The sequence below is a fragment of the Hyla sarda genome, unplaced genomic scaffold (genome assembly GCF_029499605.1).
Source record: "Hyla sarda isolate aHylSar1 unplaced genomic scaffold, aHylSar1.hap1 scaffold_38, whole genome shotgun sequence".
Taxonomy (NCBI): Eukaryota; Metazoa; Chordata; class Amphibia; order Anura; family Hylidae; genus Hyla; species Hyla sarda.
In genome coordinates, this window is record NW_026610399.1 from 107,767 (window position 1) to 128,413 (window position 20,647).

General features: G+C 43.7%; 1 protein-coding gene across 2 annotated transcripts in view; it reads right to left on the minus strand.

Annotated features, from left to right (window-relative positions):
* Positions 1-5,011: 5,011 nt before the first annotated feature.
* LOC130332603 (glucose-fructose oxidoreductase domain-containing protein 1) overlaps positions 5,012-20,647 on the minus strand; it is a 54,510-nt gene continuing 38,874 nt past the window's right edge. For both annotated transcript variants that reach the window (XM_056553774.1, XM_056553775.1), the window contains exon 2: positions 5,012-6,963. In XM_056553774.1, the coding sequence (XP_056409749.1) occupies positions 6,044-6,963 (920 nt within the window). In that variant the 3' untranslated portion in view covers positions 5,012-6,043. The remainder of the gene's footprint in view (positions 6,964-20,647) is intronic.

The following is a 20,647-nucleotide window of genomic DNA, read 5'->3' on the forward strand; positions in this document are numbered from 1 at the left end:
GTACACTTTTCATAAAAGAGAAAAAAAAAATGAAAACAGGTTAGGCTAGGTTCACACATCCGTTGGTTCCCGTCCTGATATTCACCCTTTCAAGTAAAATAACGGAATATGAAAAAAAAAAAAAAAAAAATGGGTTACCAACTGGTGGAAACAGATTGCAAACGGGTCTAGTAACCCGGTTTTTTTAACGGTTGAAAACTCCTATATTATATCCGTTTGCACCCGTTTTAATCCGTTAATCCTTTAACCCGTTAATTCCTAGTACATGCCACCTCTTCTGAGCATGCTCAGAAGAAAATAGAGGTGAAAAACGGATTGAAATTAACGGGGACAAACGGGTACATTAAAGGGTAACCCATTTGTAACCCGTTTCCCATAGACTTCAATGTTAAAATTAAAAGACCCGTTTTTCACCCGTTATTTTTGATGGACTTTTGGCCATCAAAAATAACGGGTTAGAAACATAACGGGTGCAAACGGGTGATAAAGGACTGTAAAAAAAATCCCATTGAGATCAATGGGATCCGTTTACAGCTCTTTACAACCCGTTTGCAAAATTAGCAAATGGGTTGCATAACGGGCATTTTTTGATGGGAGCAGGAGGCTGTGTGAACGAGCCCTTAGACAGCTTTTAAACTGCCTTTATATTGGACAATTTATCATCCCTCTTTGGCTTTGTGCACACAGGATAACATTTCCATACAAAATGGAGCCATACTATGCCTGTGTGTATGAGGCTTGATCATGGAAGTGCCTTGGCCTTTAGCTTCATATGGCTTCAATGTCATAGAGAGGCATACAGAGTTTTTTCAGTCATGACATGCTCCATTGGATGCCATATTTACAGTGTTCTTTCTCCTCTATAAGCAATATTGCAAACATGAACGCCTGAAAGAACATTATAAAGCAGGACTGGAGGGTGCACAGCTCTATTGTTCAACATGCTAACCATAAATACCTTCTCCAGATCACCACATATATTACCATTCCCCATCATAGATCACAAAAACACAAGGATTACCCACACCAGCAATATTAGACATATGATCACTAACCCTAAACCACTCTATGTAAAAAACATGATGTCGCACATGTAACCAGATGGCAAATAGGAAGAATTTTGGCATGTTTGCTGTAGACAATTATGGATATAGGCACGGCTGCTTTGAACAAAAAAAAAAAAAAAAATTCTGGATACATTGAGTATTGAAAGGAATTTGGTTGCAAGGAAAGAGGTAAACTTGGAAGTCTAGTATTATGTAATTTATTACTAAAATACAAAGGTTCATAGATTTTAGTTATTCAGATTTGATGGCCAACCATCTTTGGTATCCTTTACTAAACTTTATCTTAAAAGCAGATCTGTGCATAAAATGGTGCACAGGTAACTCATTATATTTGCCGTATACAGACAAGCTAGGATTTCCTTTCAGGGCATATAGTTTACCTTGTGTTATAGGAGTTCATATATAGCCTAATACCCAGAATGCATTTCACAGTCATGCAGTTTCTCTAAGAAAAGCTGTACAGAGTAAGAAAAGTAACAGACTGAATGGATCAGTAACACTTGATCAGAATTGCATGTTACTTGAGATATATATATATATATATATATATATATATATATATATATATATATATATATATATTACAATACAGGAATATAGGTGCACTACTGTGGTGGATGTATACAGTGACATTGGCTATCCCTCAACACTGATGTTAAAATTGAGACATTCGCCAGTGTATCCTTATATGAAGGACATACCAGAGCCCGCACACCAACGCCAAAGTTTCTCAAATAGCACGGGACCTAGCGTTAAACCTACCTGTGCGTGATAAGCAAAACAGGGGCCAGTGGGCAATTGCGGCTGCATTAGGTCGACTCACAGAGTCCTCCCAGGTACCCTCCAGCGTGGCTGAGCACACACACACAATGGGAGGAGGGAGGCAAGCAGCAAGCCCCACCTAAGTTGGCTAATATAGGTGCATGGCCTCACATTGTGTGTGTGTGCTCAGCCACGCTGGAGGGTACCTGGGAGGACTATGTGAGTCGACCTAATGCAGCCGTAATTGCCCACTGGCCCCTGGTTTTTGCTTATTACGCACAGGTAGGTTAGCGTTAGGTCCCACGCCATTTGAGAAACCTTGGCGTTGGTGTGCGGGCTCTGGTATGTCCTTCATATAAGGATATACTGGCGAATGTCTCAATTTTAACATCAGTGTTGAGGGATAGCCAATATAACTGTATACATCCACCACAGTAGTGCACCTATATTCCTGTATTGTATTTTTCTAATTGTTACACATCCACACCGTCTATTTGGTGTAGGATTCTATTGTGGCACTTGTAGGCATCCTCCATTGTATGCATTTTTATGCTGGGGATCGCCCCTAGCAACGGACTACAAGGGCAGGATCTGCTCCCCCAGTATAAATGCACAACCGCATTTGGGGTTGAGCACCTCCAGCCATTTGAGACCACATTTTTTGTATATATATATATATATATATATATATATATATATATATATATATCATGCAATTCTGTTCAAGTGCTTCTAACCCATATAGTTGCGGCCACCATCACATAACTGGCTTATAATCAGAAATACAGTCATCTCAGATGGGACTCAGAATATAAGTTTGGGTTACTTTACACTGTTCATGATTGGTTTTTAACTGTCCCAGTGATATTTTATTATTAAGTATTAGCAAGCTATTCTAAAGGCTGATACCATTGGTTCACTCTACAGATCGCTACACGAGAGCCTCGATATAAAGAGCTGAGCTCCACTCACATGCATATGGCTGAGGCTGATCACGTCACATACTAGTAGGTAATACAATGCAATGTGATATTTCCTATTGAAGAGCAAATAGGTTTTATTCCCACAGAAGATCCAACATACAAAAGGAAGGTTTAGGTAAAAAAGGTGGGCTGGACTCATCTTCTTTTCAACTTTAGATACAGATAGTTTTCTCATGTCTGTATCTTAAATAAGGTGCCTGATGGGCTAACAGGGCAGTGTTGTAAAACAAGATGCATTTTTTGGGGAGAATATGTGCATAAGGCTCTGCTGGTATAAAATACTTTGTTCTATATATGCCCATATTTATAAATCAGCCTGTAAACCTAATTGTCTGGTTTTGGCCATAACAACCAATCACAACTCAGCTTTCATATCTTATCGACGTATTGTAAAGTGAAAGTTGAGCTGTGATTGGTTGTTATGGGCAAAACGAGACATTTAGGGTTTCAGGCTGATTGATAAATATGGGCCATTATGTCCATCGATGACACAGAGATACCAAGGGGAGCTTACATTTGTATACAGAACAATGTTGGGGGGGTTGTGCACTAGTCTATGTCTGACATGTCTGGGGTGCCAACATTCATATGAATATAACATATAATGTATAGTGACCCGTGTATAGCTTTTCAAAATGTTATTAAAAAAATATAAACACATTTCTCTCTCCCCTGGCACCTGCTGATGGAGGAGAGTCAGGAGGTCTACATACACATTAGATAGTTGTTGAGTCCTAACAAAATCAATGGGTTCACAAAACTTATCTTTAACGTATATGTGGACCTTTAGTCACAGAAACATGCATTTGATATACGGTATGTGACACTTGTGGTGGTGGTAGACAGGGCACGGGGCAAATTTTAGCTTGGTCATACAAACTACAGTGACCCCCCAACCTACGATGGCCCCGACATACGATCATTTCAACATACGATGGCCTCTCAGAGGCCATCGCATGTTGAAGGCAGCATCAACATACAATGCTTTTGTATGTCGGGGCCATCGCATAAACAACTGTATGTGGGGCCAGCGCATACTGCTTCAGCTGCCGCCGGATAGCCGTTTATGGTGCCCCGTGTGCTCCGGTGATGGTCTCCTACCTGTCCTCGGGGCTCCGGAGCGTCCTCTTTGGGATCCCCTCCATCGCCGGCGTTCTCCATCGTCTTCATCACGTCGCCACGCACGCCGTCCCGTCATCCAATAGGAGCGGCATGCGTAGTGACATGATGACGGCGACGTGAGAGCGACGATCCCGGGCAGCAGAGACGTTCCGGAGCAGCAGGGACACCACGGGGACGCGGCAACAGCGATGGAGCGCAACATCCAGGGAGCTAAGATGCCAAATGATGGAAGTGTGCTCTGTGAAGCTCTTAAAGGGGTACTCCGCTGCTCAGCATTTGGAACAAACTATTCCGAACGCTGGAGCCGGCAGCTCGTGACCTCATAGCCCCGCCCCCTCATGACGTCACACTCTGACCCCTCAATGCAAGTCTATGGGAGGGGGTGTGACGGCTGTCACGCCCCCTCCCATAGACTTGCATTGAGGGGGCGGGGCTATGATGTCACGAGCTGCCAGCTCCAGTGTTTGGAACAGTTTGTTCCAAACGCTGAGCAGCGGAGTACCCCTTTAAATAAGTTTCTTTTTTTATTTTACGTTATAACTTATTCAGTACAGAGATTTTTAGGGCAGACTGTTTAGCTATGTTATTAGGAAGGTAGGCCAGGATGAATCAAGAAAGATTAATTTAGGCCATTTAAAAAGAATTTACATTACAGTATTTAAAGTGAACTCATCCTGCAGTCTAGTATACAGTCACCATGTTTTCTGGGCTCAGGAGTCCAGTGGGCGGCCCTACTCTCATACAGGTAAAGCTGTCACTCACTGATCAGGACAACTCACTGGACTCCTAAGCCCAGAATGAGCAGAGGTTTTATGAATAAATTACTAAGTCTAATAAATATTTTCCCATAAATATGTATATTGATCTGCTCTTTATAATACTGCATGAAGTTTGGACTGAGCTTTCAACATGATGGATTCACTTTAACTAGGGGAGATGGAATAGATAAAGGCTTTAAGGCTTTAAAAGTTCTGAGGGTCACAACCTATCCCGGGATGCCCTTACAGGAAGGCTTTTAGAAACCATTAATGGCATAGAATGTCAGTAATGCATACTATTAAACACATTAATTAGATGCCAGAACACATCCTAACCAGTATACTACTTATAAGGAACAGTAATTCAAGTGAGACTTCTGTGCAATATGCTTGGAAAAATAAGCCGCAGCCCACACTCTGTATACAGGACACAGGCGACCACTTTGAGCATTTACTGTACTATAGAACTGATATTCACATGTTCTAAAATGTGCAATAATGACCAATATCTAAAGCTCAAAGGCAAATGATGTTATATAAACATGAATAGCTATCCCACACTACAATACATTCTGATAAATGTTCACAGCTTGTCTAACAGGGAAAGAGAAGACTTGGCTCCTTCCAAGTATAGCAGTAATAGAAAGTAGGGATCGACCAATATCGATTTTTTTTAGGGCCGATAACGATAATATGTGACCTTTCAGGCCGATAGCCGATAACTTATACCGATATTCCGTCTCCGGACCAGCAGAAGCCACTGCAGATCAATGATTTAAAGCGGGCGCTTTAAATTTATGAACTGCAGCGGCTTTTGCAGGGCCAGAGACCGCCACCCGCTTCTCTCCGCCTGCCTGTCCTTGGGTCCTCTCTAGTCCAACCACCACCGCCGCTGTCCCATTGCCTCCCCCATCCCCGGTTTTATAATTATCTGCTCCCGGGGGTCCGCGCTACTTCTGGCTCCGGCGGCGTCCTGAGCTGTTACTGTGTGCACTGACGGTGACATCGCATTGAGGACGTCACTCGTCATTGTGCTGTGCAGCATGCAGGAGCCAGAAGTAGCGCAGACCCCGGGAACAGGTAATTATAAAACCGGGGATGGGGGAGGCAATGGGGCCGTGGTGGTCCCTTGCCGGGGATGCGGTGCGGGGGGCAGGGCATTATCGGCAAGGTAATTGCCGATACCGATAATGTCCTAAATGTGAATATCGGCCGATAATATCGGCCAAACTGATAATCGGTCGAGCCCTAATAGAAAGATGCATAAGTTATACCATAGACCTGTACCATCTGCCTGGGTACATGAATGCTTCCCCAAACAGCGTATATTTACAAATGTTAACGTGTCCCCCTAGCAATATAAAGACATCCTGCTCCGCCGCATGGCTTCACTTATCAAGTAGGCAGGGCTCAACTCAGGCTCCTCGGTCATAATAACTATATTCTGCCATTCACCAGTCTGGTTGGATTTCTTTATGGTGTCCACTACGCAAAGAGCATAAAGACAGTCATCAAAGGTAGCCGCCATTGTCAGCGGCCTGCCGTCCCACGTTCTCCTGTCATCCTGGTCTTGAAATGCCTGCCGCACCGCCTGTACCATTTTTATAGTCCCTATCAGGTATGGAGAGGGAATGTCACTAAAAGCCTTTTCAGGCAAGAGGGAATTGCTGACGGGTGTGGAGTCCTTTAAAAGTAATTCCCGCTCAGAGGAGCTGTTTCTCTGTCCGTAGAGATCCGCCCCCGTTACAATAAGTCTACCAGATGATCCAACAACTATGACGTCTTGCTTAAACTCTCCAGGGACGTTAAAGTTGAGGGTCACCGTACAGCACACGCCACCTTCAAGGACCATTTGAAATGTGCAGAAGTCATCGCTGGTTATCTGTCGGATTCCGTTGATGTGGTCGGTCTGTTTGACAAAGGTTTTTAGGAGTCCATGGACTTTTACTGCTTTCTGGTTGGTTAGGAAAGTCAAGAGGTCTATGATGTAGCTACCAACAGAATGCAGCCCCCCACCACCCATGAGATCATCACAGCTCCAGTTATATTTCTTTCCCAGCAGACTACCACTATGGACCTGGACCTCACACACTTGAAGTTCGCCCACATATCCTTCTTGAATCAGCTGCTTCATCTTCACAAAAGCAGGAAGAAACCGTAAGACATTTCCCATGATGCTCATGAGTTTGGGATAATAGTGGGCAGCCGACATCATTCGAAATGCGTCCAGGGGCGTTGCTGTTCTGTCACAGATGACATTCTTACCAATCCCTGCAGGACAATAAGAAAAACATTAGATACATAGACTACTACATCATGTCTTACGAAAAAATAAATAAAAATAAGTAATATATATATCTTAATTAACCGCAACACTAAAAAGAAGTTGGGAATTCCTGGTCTATGGTATTAAAGGGGTATTCCAGGCAAAAACTTTTTTTTATATATCAACTGGCTTCGGAAAGTTAAACAGATTTGTAAATTACTTCTATTAAAAAATCGTAATCCTTCCAATAGTTATTAGCTTCTGAAGTTGAGTTGCTGTTTTCTGTCTAACTGCTTTCTGATGACTCACGTCCCGGGAGCCGTCCAGCTCCTATAGGGATATTTTCCCATCATGCAAGTGATATTCTCCCATCATGCACAGCTCCCAGGACGTGACATCATCATTGAGCAGTTAGACAGAAAACTTCAGAAGCTAATAACTATTGGAAGGATTAAGATTTTTTAATAGAAGTAATTTACAAATCTGTTTAACTTTCCGGAGCCAGTTGATATATAAAAAAAGTTTTTGCCTGGAATACCCCTTTAAACTATGCTTTAGCCATTGGTTCATCAGGAATCTATTTTTGTACTATTGATCATCTCTACAACACACACCCTGGTAAATAATCCATACAGGAATGTGCTTCAAAAACAAGAAATATTGCCTAAGAATGTAGATTTCACGACAAAACTCTATTATTTTATCAGTTATTTATCTAATAGAAACAATTCCATTGACACACACTTTTACCTCTTTGTATTACTCTTAAACATTAAAGGGGTTATCCAGGAAAAAAAAAAAAAAAAAACTTTTTTATATATCAACTGGCTCCAGAAAGTTAAACAGATTTGTAAATTACTTCTATAAAAAAAAAAAAAAAAAAAAAAATTAAATCCTTTCAGTACTTATGAGCTACTGAAGTTGAGTTGTTCTTTTCTTTCTAAGTGCTCTCTGATGACACATGTCTCAGGAAGTGTCCAGAGTAGAAGCAAATCCCCATAGCAAACCTCTTCCACTCTGTGCAGTTCCTGAGACAAGCAGAGATGTCAGCAGAGAGCACTGTTGCCAGACAGAAAAGAACAACTCAACTTCAGCAGCTGATCATTATTGGAAGGATAAAGATTTTTTAATAGAAGTAAAATCTGTTTAACTTTCTGGAGCCAGTTGATATATGAAAAAAAAAAAAAAAGTTTTTTTCCTGGATAACCTCTTTAAACACTTGAACAGCTATTCTATAGAGCAGTGGTCTCCAACCTGTGGACCTCCAGATGTTGCAAAACTACAACTCCCAGCTTGCCAGGACAGCCAACGGCTGTCCTGGCATGCTGGGAGTTGTAGTTTTGCAACATCTGGAGGTCCGCAGGTTGAAGACCACTGCTATAGAGGAACAAATCCTGACCTTAACCTTTATTCCACCTCCAGTTTTTTCCTGGAATACCCCTTTAAACAAAGCAATAACATGTCAGAAGTTCGGATAGGTGAGGGTCTGGATGCTCAGACCCTAGAAATTGCTAAAACAATGGAACAGAAGAACTTGGCTAAGTGTTGAACCACTTTGGATTCAATAAAGGTTTGCAATAAACCTTTTACTTTTATTTTTTATATATATATATTTTTTAATATATATCATTTTCAGCTAAATAAATATGCATGAAAGACATGCTAAATGCAAATGTACAACAATGAACAAAGTTGTATGGCATAGTAATTAGTGTTGCTCGCGAATATTAGCAATGCAAATTTTATTTGCGAATTTGCAAATATTCGCGAATATAGCACTATATATTCGTAATTACGAATATTCGTTTTTTTCATTTTTTTATTCACAGTACACATCACAGTGATCATCCCTCTCTGCTTCCAGCTTGTGTGGTGTAAAGAAGGCTCTAATACTATTGTGTGAGACTGGCGTGGGAATTTTCGCATATGCGAAAATTTGCATATGCTAATTTTCGCATATGCACATTTTCATATGCGCGAATTTTCGCATATGCGAAAATAAAACGCGAATATATGACGAATATTCGGCCATATATTCGTGAAATATCGCAAATTCAAATATGGCCTATGCCGCTCAACACTAATAGTAATAGGGCTCCCGTAGCTTCTATGGACCTCTAGTATTCCTATGAATCTGTATGATTCAGATTTTTGTAAATTCATACGTTGAGGTTGATACCATAAGCGACAGTCATTGCATATCACCATGTCTGTAAGAAGCCTCCTATATAAGCTGACATGTCTGTGAATGCACCCAGAGGTGGGGCCGCCAGCACATGTAGGGGTGTAGACATGTAGTACTTATATTAGGTGTGTATATACAGTCTGTCATAAAGATCAATGCGGCTATATACTGACTCATTTCTTTTGGTACAGAACATAGACAGGCCGCTTCCTCATTCATGAATTCCCATTCACATAGATGAAATGTCTGTCTGAGGCAACAAAGCACCAAAAATTGGGCGTTGCGTGAACCAAGGGGTAGAAATGTATAAAAAAAATTTTATAGCCCTGGAAAAAATATTTTTATTTAAAAAAAAGCCATTTGTGTGCCTCATAGTGGAGTACACATTAGGATCATTCTCCCTTTCCCACTTTTTTCTTCTCTCTTTTCTATTCTTCCTATTTCCTCTTCTGTCTCTTATCTGTAGATCCTCTCTGGATTGACTCAGTCTTCTACCGATTTTGCATCAATGCCCGGGCCGCTGCAGTTTACATTTTTTGTAAAAAAAAAAGAAAAAATGACATGTATCCTGAGATACATGTGAGATCCATTTCAAGGGGTTCTCCACCATAAGGTGATTTAGTACGTACCTGGCAGACAGTAATGGACATGCTTAGGAAGGATATGCGCTTGTCTTGGGGCTAAATGGCTATGTTGTGAGATTACCATAACACTCTGGCTAGCTGTTTGTGAACTAGTATTTCCTGTTTGACTTTACTTCTTTTGACTACAAATCCCACAATCCCATCTTCCTCCCTCCCACACATCAGCCACCCCACCCATTGAAACATAAATGAGCTGCATCCATTCAAATCAGTGTGGTTTTCAATCAGGGTGCCTCCAGCTGTTGCATTAGTTGCAGATTGATCTCTCTCCCACCAATCGATCGCTCCACCCATTGAAGCAGACAGGCTCCCTGCCATCAGCTGACTAGTGATGTAATGTCTCGGCCGCATTGCAAGCTGTGAAAAATCTGAGACAACAGTCATTTTGTATGCTGGTAAAAAATAAATATTGGGGTAAAAATCACATAAGAATTGTGAGAAAACTGTCACACACAGGTACAGACACTATATTATGGACTACACTAACTTTATAGCCCCTGTAGCATAGTCAAATAACAAATAAAAAAAATCCTGGAATACCCCTTTAAATACTCTAAAAATGTTCAGTGGAAACAGATTGAGACGCTGCTGGCAGGAAACCAGATCACATGAACACAGTTTAATCTACTTCTATAAGTAGGCAGCGTGCTTCTCTATCATTGTCTCTAACTGGAATCCCATGTATCGGCCTTCAAATTGTTTATTCATCATCTAATTCAATCCTGGGAATGTATTAGAGTATCAGCAATGGCTAAATGGAAACCGTTTTTATAACCGTGGGAACGGTACAAGGTTATTATAAGGAATTAATCAGAAAAATATAATATTTGGATGGTTTCCATTATTTCAATTTTTTTTTATCATGTAAAACGGTTCAGTGTTTTAAAGTGTGAAGCACTGATTTTAATGATATTATATTAATAATTATTAGAGATGAGCAAACTTACAGTAAATTTGATTCGTCATAAACTTCTCGGCTCGGCAGTTGATGACTTTTCCTGCATAAATTAGTTCAGCTTTCAGGTGCTCCCGTGGGCTGGAAATGGTAGATACACCTGAAAGCTGAACTAATTTACGCAGGAAAAGTCATCAACTGCCGAGTCAAGAAGTTTGTGACGAATCAAATTTACTGTAAGTTCGCTCATCTCTAATAATTATTTTACATGAATTAAAACAATTTTTTTCAACAAATATATGAAAAGTTCTACTGAAATCTAAAAAAAGGTTCCAAAAATTGTCCACCTTCAGCACATTGCATTTTTAAATACTAACCACATAATCAGCCTAAAATGAGAGTAAACACCTCACTGAAATGATGTGTAAGAGACTGTCCTACATTAGACCACATTGAAGATGCCCAAAGAAAGCTGGCAAGGTGGGCATATGTCACGATGCCGGCTGGCAGGAGGTGGATCCTCTGTGCCAGAGAGGGATAGCGAGGACCGTGCTAGTGGACCGGTTCTAAGACACTACAGGTTTTCACCAGAGCCCGCCGCAAAGCGGGATGGTCTTGCTGCGGCGGTAGTGACCAGGTCGTATCCACTAGCAACGGCTCACCTCTCTGGCTGCTGAAGATAGGCGAGGTACAAGGGAGTAGGCAGAAGCAAAGTCGGACGTAGCAGAAGGTCGGGGGCAGGCGGCAAGGTTCGTAGTCAGGGGAGATAACAGAAGGTCTGGTACACAGGGTATAAACACACAAAAACGCTTTCACTAGGCTCAAGGCAACAAGATCCGGCAAGGGAGTGCAAGGGAGGAGACTAGATATAAGCAGGGAACAGGTGGGAACCAATTAAGCTAATTGGGCCAGGCACCAATCATTGGTGCACTGGCCCTTTAAGTCTCAGGGAGCTGGCGCGCGCGCGCCCTAGAGAGCGGAGCCGCGCGCGCCAGCACATGACCGCAGGAGACGGGAACGGGTAAGTGACCTGGGATGCGATTCGCGAGCGGGCGCGTCCCGCTGTGCGAATCGCATCCCCAACGGCCATGAGAGAGCAGCGCTCCCGGTCAGCGGGACTGACCGGGGAGCTGCAGGGAAAGAGACGCCGTGAGCGCTCCGGGGAGGAGCGGGGACCCGGAGCGCTAGGCGTAACAGTACCCCCCCCCTTAGGTCTCCCCTTCTCTTTATCGGGTAACTGCCTCCCCTGGGATGAGGACACCGGGAAAGGATGGAGGGATTCCTCAACGGCAGGCAGAACCGCAGGAGTAGGAATGGGGAGAGAGGGCAGAGGGCGGGACCTGGCACGGGGTAGTGTGACACCAGGACGAGGGCCATGAGGGGACACAGAAGCTTGCCTGATGGAACTGGGAGGGGGGGAGGGGCATTTCCTGTGGCAGGCAGAGTCCTTAATGACCTTAGGGGGACCAGATACAGGAGGAACCACAGAGTTACGGCAAGGGTTACTGGGAACCGGTTTTAGACAGTTCTTGGAACAAGAGGACCCCCAACTCTTGATCTCCCCAGTGGACCAATCCAGGGTTGGGGAATGAAGTTGAAGCCAGGGAAGTCCAAGGAGAATTTCCGAGGTGCAATTGGGGAGGACCAAAAGTTCAATCCTCTCGTGGTGAGATCCGATGCTCATAAGAAGGGGCTCCGTGCGGAAACGTATGGTACAGTCCAACCTGGCTCCGTTGACCGCGGAAATGTGGAGTGGCTTGACAAGACGGGTCACCGGAATACGGAATTTATTCACAAAGGAGTCCCGAATAAAATTCCCAGAAGCTCCAGAGTCCAGGCAGGCCACGGCTGAGAGGGGAGAGCTGGCTGAAGTGGAAATCCGAACAGGTACCGTGAGACGTGGAGAAGCCGACTTGGCATCAAGAGACGCCACACCCACGAGAGCTGAGTGCGAGCGTGCGTTTCCCAGACGTGGAGGACGGATTGGGCAATCCACCAGAAAATGTTCAGTACTGGCACAGTACAAACAAAGATTCTCTTCCTTACGGCGATTCCTCTCTTCCAGGGTCAGGCGAGACCGATCCACTTGCATGGCCTCCTCGGCGGGAGGCCTAGGCGCAGATTGCAGTGGAGACTGTGGGAGAGGTGGCCAGAGATCTAAGTCTTTTTCCTGGCGGAGCTCTTGATGCCTCTCAGAAAAACGCATGTCAATGCGAGTGGCTAGATGAATGAGTTCATGCAGGCTAGCAGGAGTCTCTCGTGCGGCCAGAACATCTTTAATGTTGCTGGATAGGCCTTTTTTAAAGGTCGCGCAGAGAGCCTCATTATTCCAGGAAAGTTCAGAAGCAAGAGTACGGAATTGTATGGCGTACTCGCCAACAGAGGAATTACCCTGGACCAGGTTCAGCAGGGCAGTCTCAGCAGAAGAGGCTCGGGCAGGTTCCTCAAAGACACTTCGAATTTCCGAGAAGAAGGAGTGTACAGAGGCAGTGACGGGGTCATCGCGGTCCCAGAGCAGTGTGGCCCATGAGAGGGCTTTTCCAGACAGAAGGCTGACTACGAAAGCCACCTTAGACCTTTCAGTAGGAAACTGATCCGACATCATCTCTAAGTGCAAGGAACATTGCGAAAGAAAGCCACGGCAAAACTTAGAGTCCCCATTAAATTTGTCCGGCAAGGACAGGCGGAGGCTAGGAGCGGCCACTCGCCGCGGAAGGGGTGCTGGAGCTGGCGGAGGAGATGATTGTTGCTGCTGTAGCTGCGACTGTACTTGCTGTAGTTGTGACTGGAGTTGCTGTGTCATGGTAGTCAAGTACGACAGCTGGTGATCTTGTTGCGCTATCTGTTGCGACTGCTGGGCGATCTGACGAGCTTGCTGGGCGACCAGCGTAGGGAGGTCAGCGACCCCTGGCAGAGGAACTTCAGCGGGATCCATGGCCGGATCTACTGTCACGATGCCGGCTGGCAGGAGGTGGATCCTCTGTGCCAGAGAGGGATAGCGAGGACCGTGCTAGTGGACCGGTTCTAAGACACTACAGGTTTTCACCAGAGCCCGCCGCAAAGCGGGATGGTCTTGCTGCGGCGGTAGTGACCAGGTCGTATCCACTAGCAACGGCTCACCTCTCTGGCTGCTGAAGATAGGCGAGGTACAAGGGAGTAGGCAGAAGCAAAGTCGGACGTAGCAGAAGGTCGGGGGCAGGCGGCAAGGTTCGTAGTCAGGGGAGATAACAGAAGGTCTGGTACACAGGGTATAAACACACAAAAACGCTTTCACTAGGCTCAAGGCAACAAGATCCGGCAAGGGAGTGCAAGGGAGGAGACTAGATATAAGCAGGGAACAGGTGGGAACCAATTAAGCTAATTGGGCCAGGCACCAATCATTGGTGCACTGGCCCTTTAAGTCTCAGGGAGCTGGCGCGCGCGCGCCCTAGAGAGCGGAGCCGCGCGCGCCAGCACATGACCGCAGGAGACGGGAACGGGTAAGTGACCTGGGATGCGATTCGCGAGCGGGCGCGTCCCGCTGTGCGAATCGCATCCCCAACGGCCATGAGAGAGCAGCGCTCCCGGTCAGCGGGACTGACCGGGGAGCTGCAGGGAAAGAGACGCCGTGAGCGCTCCGGGGAGGAGCGGGGACCCGGAGCGCTAGGCGTAACAGCATATATGTGCGATCACTGAAATGCACCCACAGTGTGTGAGTTGTTTAGGCAAATGTTCACATATTTCATATCTAAATGACTATGATTAAGATTAGGGCAAAATACCACGAGGATGTTAGCACAACGTAGGTTCAAGAGTAATAACCGTCTCGCCTATTAGATGCCTTCAAAGAGTTAATCAGCCTTCTCACATATCATTTTACTAGGGGCGGTTTGAGAGGCACCAGGCCATTTATACTTTCAGTGCCCAGACATACTAAATGGGTATTTTAGCGGCAAAAAACATATAGGATAGGAGATAAGGGTCTATATCCTGAAGTCCTTTGGGACCCCTTATGATTGTGAGAATGGGGACAGGACTCTCCCTACTAAATGGAGCAGAAGGTAACCACATGCACTAAGACACTGTACATACTCTATGGAGCTACGCAGGTAGCCACATGTCCTATTAGCCTATCTTCAGTTGCTCCATACAGCAGAGAGTTGTGTCCCCTTTTTTGCACGTGTGAACAGGCATAAGGTTTTATCACTGAAATTCCCCTTTATAATGTCAGCCAAACCACTGATTTTGTCAGGATTGGCCGACCATTTAATACTCAATAAGCCTCCATTAGAAGTGTCTAGCAATGGCTTTCCCTCTCTCCATTGAGAACACATAAATGTTCAGTTGTTGGGTGGGATGTCAGGAACCATGGTTGTTGGCTGAAAAAAAAACATTTGACCAATAGCTATCTGAAGTGTACGGGCAGCTTTAGTGTAGACTAATTTTGACCTGTTACCCAGAATTTATGGATGTAAATCCACCCGCCGCCTCATTCTTATACATGTAATTTGTAGCCGTGGCTCCACAATGCTCCATGGAAAAAATGTCCAGCAAAATCCAACATGAGACCCGGATTAGCACAAGTTTAGGAACATAGCTAAATCCAGGTTTAGTTTTTGTAGGGATCTTGACAACTGTTTTATGGATTAAAGCTAAAGTATTATCTACATGGAGCCACCGAGCAGACAGCGGGCCTTTCATCACGCCTTTCAGAGGCTTGTTTCCTGCTGATTTATTATGTCTCTTTTCCTTCTTGGAAGACATATATCATTATATCTCCCCATGTCTTTACTTATGGAAACATAAAAAAAGCAACTTATTTTCCCCATTGTACGTGTATTAATAACTAAGTCAAGACAGGTAGACTTGATTCTATCCATTCTACAAAACTGGATCAATATAAACATCTATCTGATACCTATTAATGTTCTCTCCATCACAGATAATCTTCTCCCCCCATCACAGATAATGTTCTCTCCCATCACAGATAATGCTCTCCCCCATTCAAGATAATGTTCTCTCCCATCACATATAATGTTCTCTCCCATCACAGATAATATTTTCCCCATCACAGATAATGTTCTCCCCCATTCCAGATAATGCTCTCCCCCACCCAGATAATGTTCTCTCCCATCACAGATAATGTTCTCTCCCATCACAGATAATGTTTTCCCCATCACATATAATGTCCTCCCCCATCACATATAATGTCCTCCCCCATCACATATAATGTCCTACCCCATCACATATAATGTCCTCCCCCATCACATATAATGTCCTCCCCATCACATATAATGTCCTCCCCCATCACAGATAATATTTGCCTATTTTCTGAGTCTAGCTGACTAGTTCATTATTGTTCTTCCTCCCCTCAGTAAAATGGGCAGGGTAAAAGGAGGACAGCAGCATCATCATGGCCTTCTTGCAGCCCAATATTAATTATTTGGCATTACATATGTGCCATCAATTGGTGGAGCATTATGTAGAGGGAAGGAATGGGTGGGAAGTATGTGGTGCAACCACATGGGCTGCTGGGAGGTCTTGCATGCTAGAGGTAACTAGGAGAAGAAACCCCTAAGTTGGACAATAAAGTTTGAGGGATTGGTTATGGGTGCCCCCATAAGTGCAAATCTGAAACTACAATGACATGCAAGGTGTGGTGAGTGGCAAACATATTTAGGAGCCATTTCTGTTTGCTTACTGGTGTATATTGTTTCTATGGCTTCTACGATCTCTTTGCATTAAAGCTGATAAGGGTCTCAAAGTAAGAGCTCATTCACAACATGTTTGTGCCTTACTGAATGGTTTGGCATCAGACCCCAATATGCATCAAACCACATGTACATTTGGAAAATGACTCAAACATAGCTACTAGCTGACTGTGTTTGGGCCATTGATTTCAATGGTGCCAGTGCCTTTCTATGCAAGTATACATTGGCATATCATTGTGACAGGATTCTGTGTGAACGCTCCCTAGAATAGGTTGCGGGTCACTGCTGTAATACTTTAAATACTTTATGTCAATTTGACAGGAGTCACATCACTTGGGTTATTTACATCCTGGACATTCAGTGAGTTCAGGACACATGTCTATTATACAGAGAACTATCAATGGTTACTGCCGCTTAGGGACCTCCTGGAACAGAATCCGCCAATGGTTGTAAATTTTTCGCCATTCAATTAGTATGATTGTATAGGAAATCTGATGAATGGCGCTCAGTCTATGTTTGTGTTCTAAGAGATATTCAGAACCATTAGCCGTCCAAACTGCCTATTGACGCTCGCTGCATATTTAATATGATGACCTCTATTTCCATCCGGCTTCTACCAATTCAGACTATTTATAGAGAGGAGGACTGGACGAGACAAGGACGGAGGCACTTTTCTTACTTTGTATAAATATCCCAAATCAATACAAGGTGATTGTTGTACCTAATGGATCTCTATGGAAAGAGTCATCACCTGCATTACAGGAACCACTACACTACACCTCAGTGCATTAGATTATGGTCCATTTGTCCAAAAATACTGGTCTATTACTTACTTTAGATTTGTTATACTGTATCTCTGCAATACTGCATTGTTTTCTAGGCAATACAATTTCTAGGTTAAACTAAATGTTTATGAAGGCCTCACTTAGTTTATTGTAGTTTGTCCCACCCGATTTATGACTTTTCACCTTTTGACCTTTTCAATATGTTATCCCCTATCTATAGGATAGAAAATAAAAAACAATAACAAGAACAAAATTGTGTGAGAATGAATTTATTTTTACTTAGTTATTTTTCACTTAGTTTACTTAGTTTTTTTCTCGGGTGTCCCAACGGTCTGACCCCACCGATAAACTGTCAACATGATAGGAGGTATTAAAGGAATGCACTGTGTGGTTGAATGATTGGCTACAAATATGTATCCTTTATGCATGTTCAAATGAAATGTAAAGCAATTGCCAATATAACAAAAACTATATATATATATATATATATATATATATATATATATATATATATATATACATACATACATACATACACCGTGTACACTCTAGTTTAAGCCAAGTTTTTCAGCACCATTTTTCATGCTGAAAACGTGCCCCTCGGCTTATACTTGAGTGAACACAAAAAAAATAAAAAATAAATGCTTCAGGCATACCGGTGGGGCCCCAACTACGCTGCAGGGACCGTCCACATTCCGGTGGGGAGGGCAAGCCAGTCCGGGCCGTTCATTTTCACCGGGAGGCTCTCTTCTCTGCTTCCGGCCGGCCCCGGACTAGTGACGCTGCATTGACGCCGCCGTGCAGGGACGTCCGGAGCCGTCCCGGAGCGGAGAAGAGGGCCTCCCAGTGAAGATGGACGGCCCGGACCGGCTCGCCCTCCCCACCGGAATGCGGACGATCCCTGCTGCTAAGGAAAGGACCAAGAGAGCAGCAACTGGGGAGGTGAGTAGACAACGAAAGGGGGGTCGGGATGATGACGGGGGGATGATGACAGGGGGGGGTCTGGATGATGACAGGGGGGGTCTGGAAGATGACAGGGGGGTCTGGATGATGACAGGGGATGATAATAAAATGGGGGTCTGGATGATGACGGGGATGATAACAGGGGGGGCTGGATGATGACAGGGGGGGTCTGGTAGATGACAGGTGGGGATGATGACAGGGGGGTCTGGATGATGACAGGGATGATAATAACATGGGGGTCTGGATAATGACGGGGATGATGACAGGGGGGGGCTGGTAGATGACAGGTGGGGATGATGACGGGGGGATGATGACAGGGGGGTCTGGATGACGACAGGGATGATAATAACATGGGGGTCTGGATGATGACGGGGGGGTCTGGAAGATGACTGGTGGGGATGATGACAGGGAGGCTATATGATGACAGGGGATGATAATAACATGGGAGTCTGGATGATGACAGGGGGGGGGGTCTTGATGATGACAGGGGGGGGGATGATGACAGGGGGGGGGGTTCTGGATGATGTACTCGAGTATAAGCCAACCTGAATATAAGCTAATTTCACCCCCAAAAACCTAGGAAAACCTATTGACTTGAGTATAACCCTAGGATGGGAAATACATCATCCCATTATATAGATATATATATATATATATATATATATACTAAAATGTGACTCTGCTGTTTGTAATTAAATTCCACAGTTCTCTGTAGTCTAAGGATCATTATTCACCTTCTATACCGACAAGCTCATTACCAGGGTGACATTTGGCAGCTTGATAACATTGTTTTCAATTAGAAGTGGTCACGCGGAAAAGTGGGAGATATGTCTGACTATTATTCTTTAACAACAAAGACAAAAATGCACATTCTTCCGGTCTTGATTACTTTCAGGATGTCGCTTTTGTTCGAGTTCCTAACAAACCATTTCCACTTTTTGCCGGCTACTTTACACGAATGTGTCTCTTTATTTGTAAGGAAAATACACTTTCTCTTGCAGAAACTAAGGAAAGCTATTCTCCTGTCTAGATGATAGAAATCTGATAACTACTGGTAGGAAAGCAGCAAAAAAAATAAAAAAATAATATATATATATATATATATATATATATATATATATATATATATCTTTACAAGGTTCCAACAATTCATATAGTCCAGCACTGGGGTTATTGGTTGTGAAGGTTACAGGATACAGGCCAAAGTCAAAGGTTAATGTTAGCTTATTAAAAAGACATATACAGGAACGACTCATGTGACAAGTGGAAATATACATGACCTAATATAAATGACCCAACATTTTATTCAAGAACAACAATGACTATGCCTCGAAATAAATGTGTAGAGGGAAGCGAAAAGTGAATAAATAGATAAACTTACAAAACCACATACAGCAAATGGCCTATTCATTACAGCCCGCTACCTATTCACGGTAAGGTTCTATTCACATGGTGGAATCCCGCCTGAAATGAAAGCCCAATACACTTCTATGAGATTCTGCACTCCCGTTGACACTTTGGAAATTCCGCTATTCCGCAGGTGGGATTCCCAAAGTGTTAACGAGAGTGCGGAATCCCATAGCAGTGTATTGGGCTTTCATTTCTGGCAGAATTCCCCCAGTGGATTCTCCCATGTGAAAAGACCCTTGAAAGCCCTGTGAACGCCCATAGACTTCTATGGGATTCCGCACTCCCATTCATACTTCTGAATTTCCGCTTGCGGAATTCCGCAAGCGGAAATTCAGAAGTGTGAAATGGGAGTGCGGAATCCCATAGAAGTCTATGGGCTTTAATTTGAGGCAGAATTCCGCAAGTAAAAATTCTGCCGTGTGAATAGACCCTTAGAGCTTTCCAGTACGGATATTAGACACTTCCCCCTGGAGTACAGCATACGCTCTAGTGATAGGTTTACCGTGGGTGATTTTTAGTGTGAATCTATATAAATTGTGAAAATACAGTGATTCGAGCAATGGCAGGTCATGGGGCCTAGACTAGTCAGGCCTGGTGGGATTTGCTCCTACAATAGCACGGAGAGTATGAAGTAGAAGCTGCATGATAAATACATATAGGCTTTACCAGGAAGATTCTCTATGCAGAACTCGCTTTTCCAGAAAATCCTGTAATACGGTGCTCTGGGGTACACACACCCTGCAAACTATATCATGAAGCAAACATCCATAAATGACTAAACAAACAGCCGTTCAAGGAGGAGGACATCCCACATGTTGGGATTTAGGGGAAATGCTGTTTTCTAAAATACACCCAGTCCCCATTCTAGATTAGTGTAGCATTTAGGGGCATTGGAGTCGGGGCTATCTAAGAACGCTTAAAGGGGTACTCCGGTGAAAACCTTTTTTCTTTTAAATCAACTGGTGGCAGAAAGTTAAACACATTTGTAAATTATTTCTATTAAAAAATCTTAATCCTTCCTGTACTTATTAGCTGCTGAATACTACAGAGGAAATTCTTTTCTTTTTGGAATGCTCTCTGATGACATCACTAGCACAGTTCTCTCTGCTGACGTTAT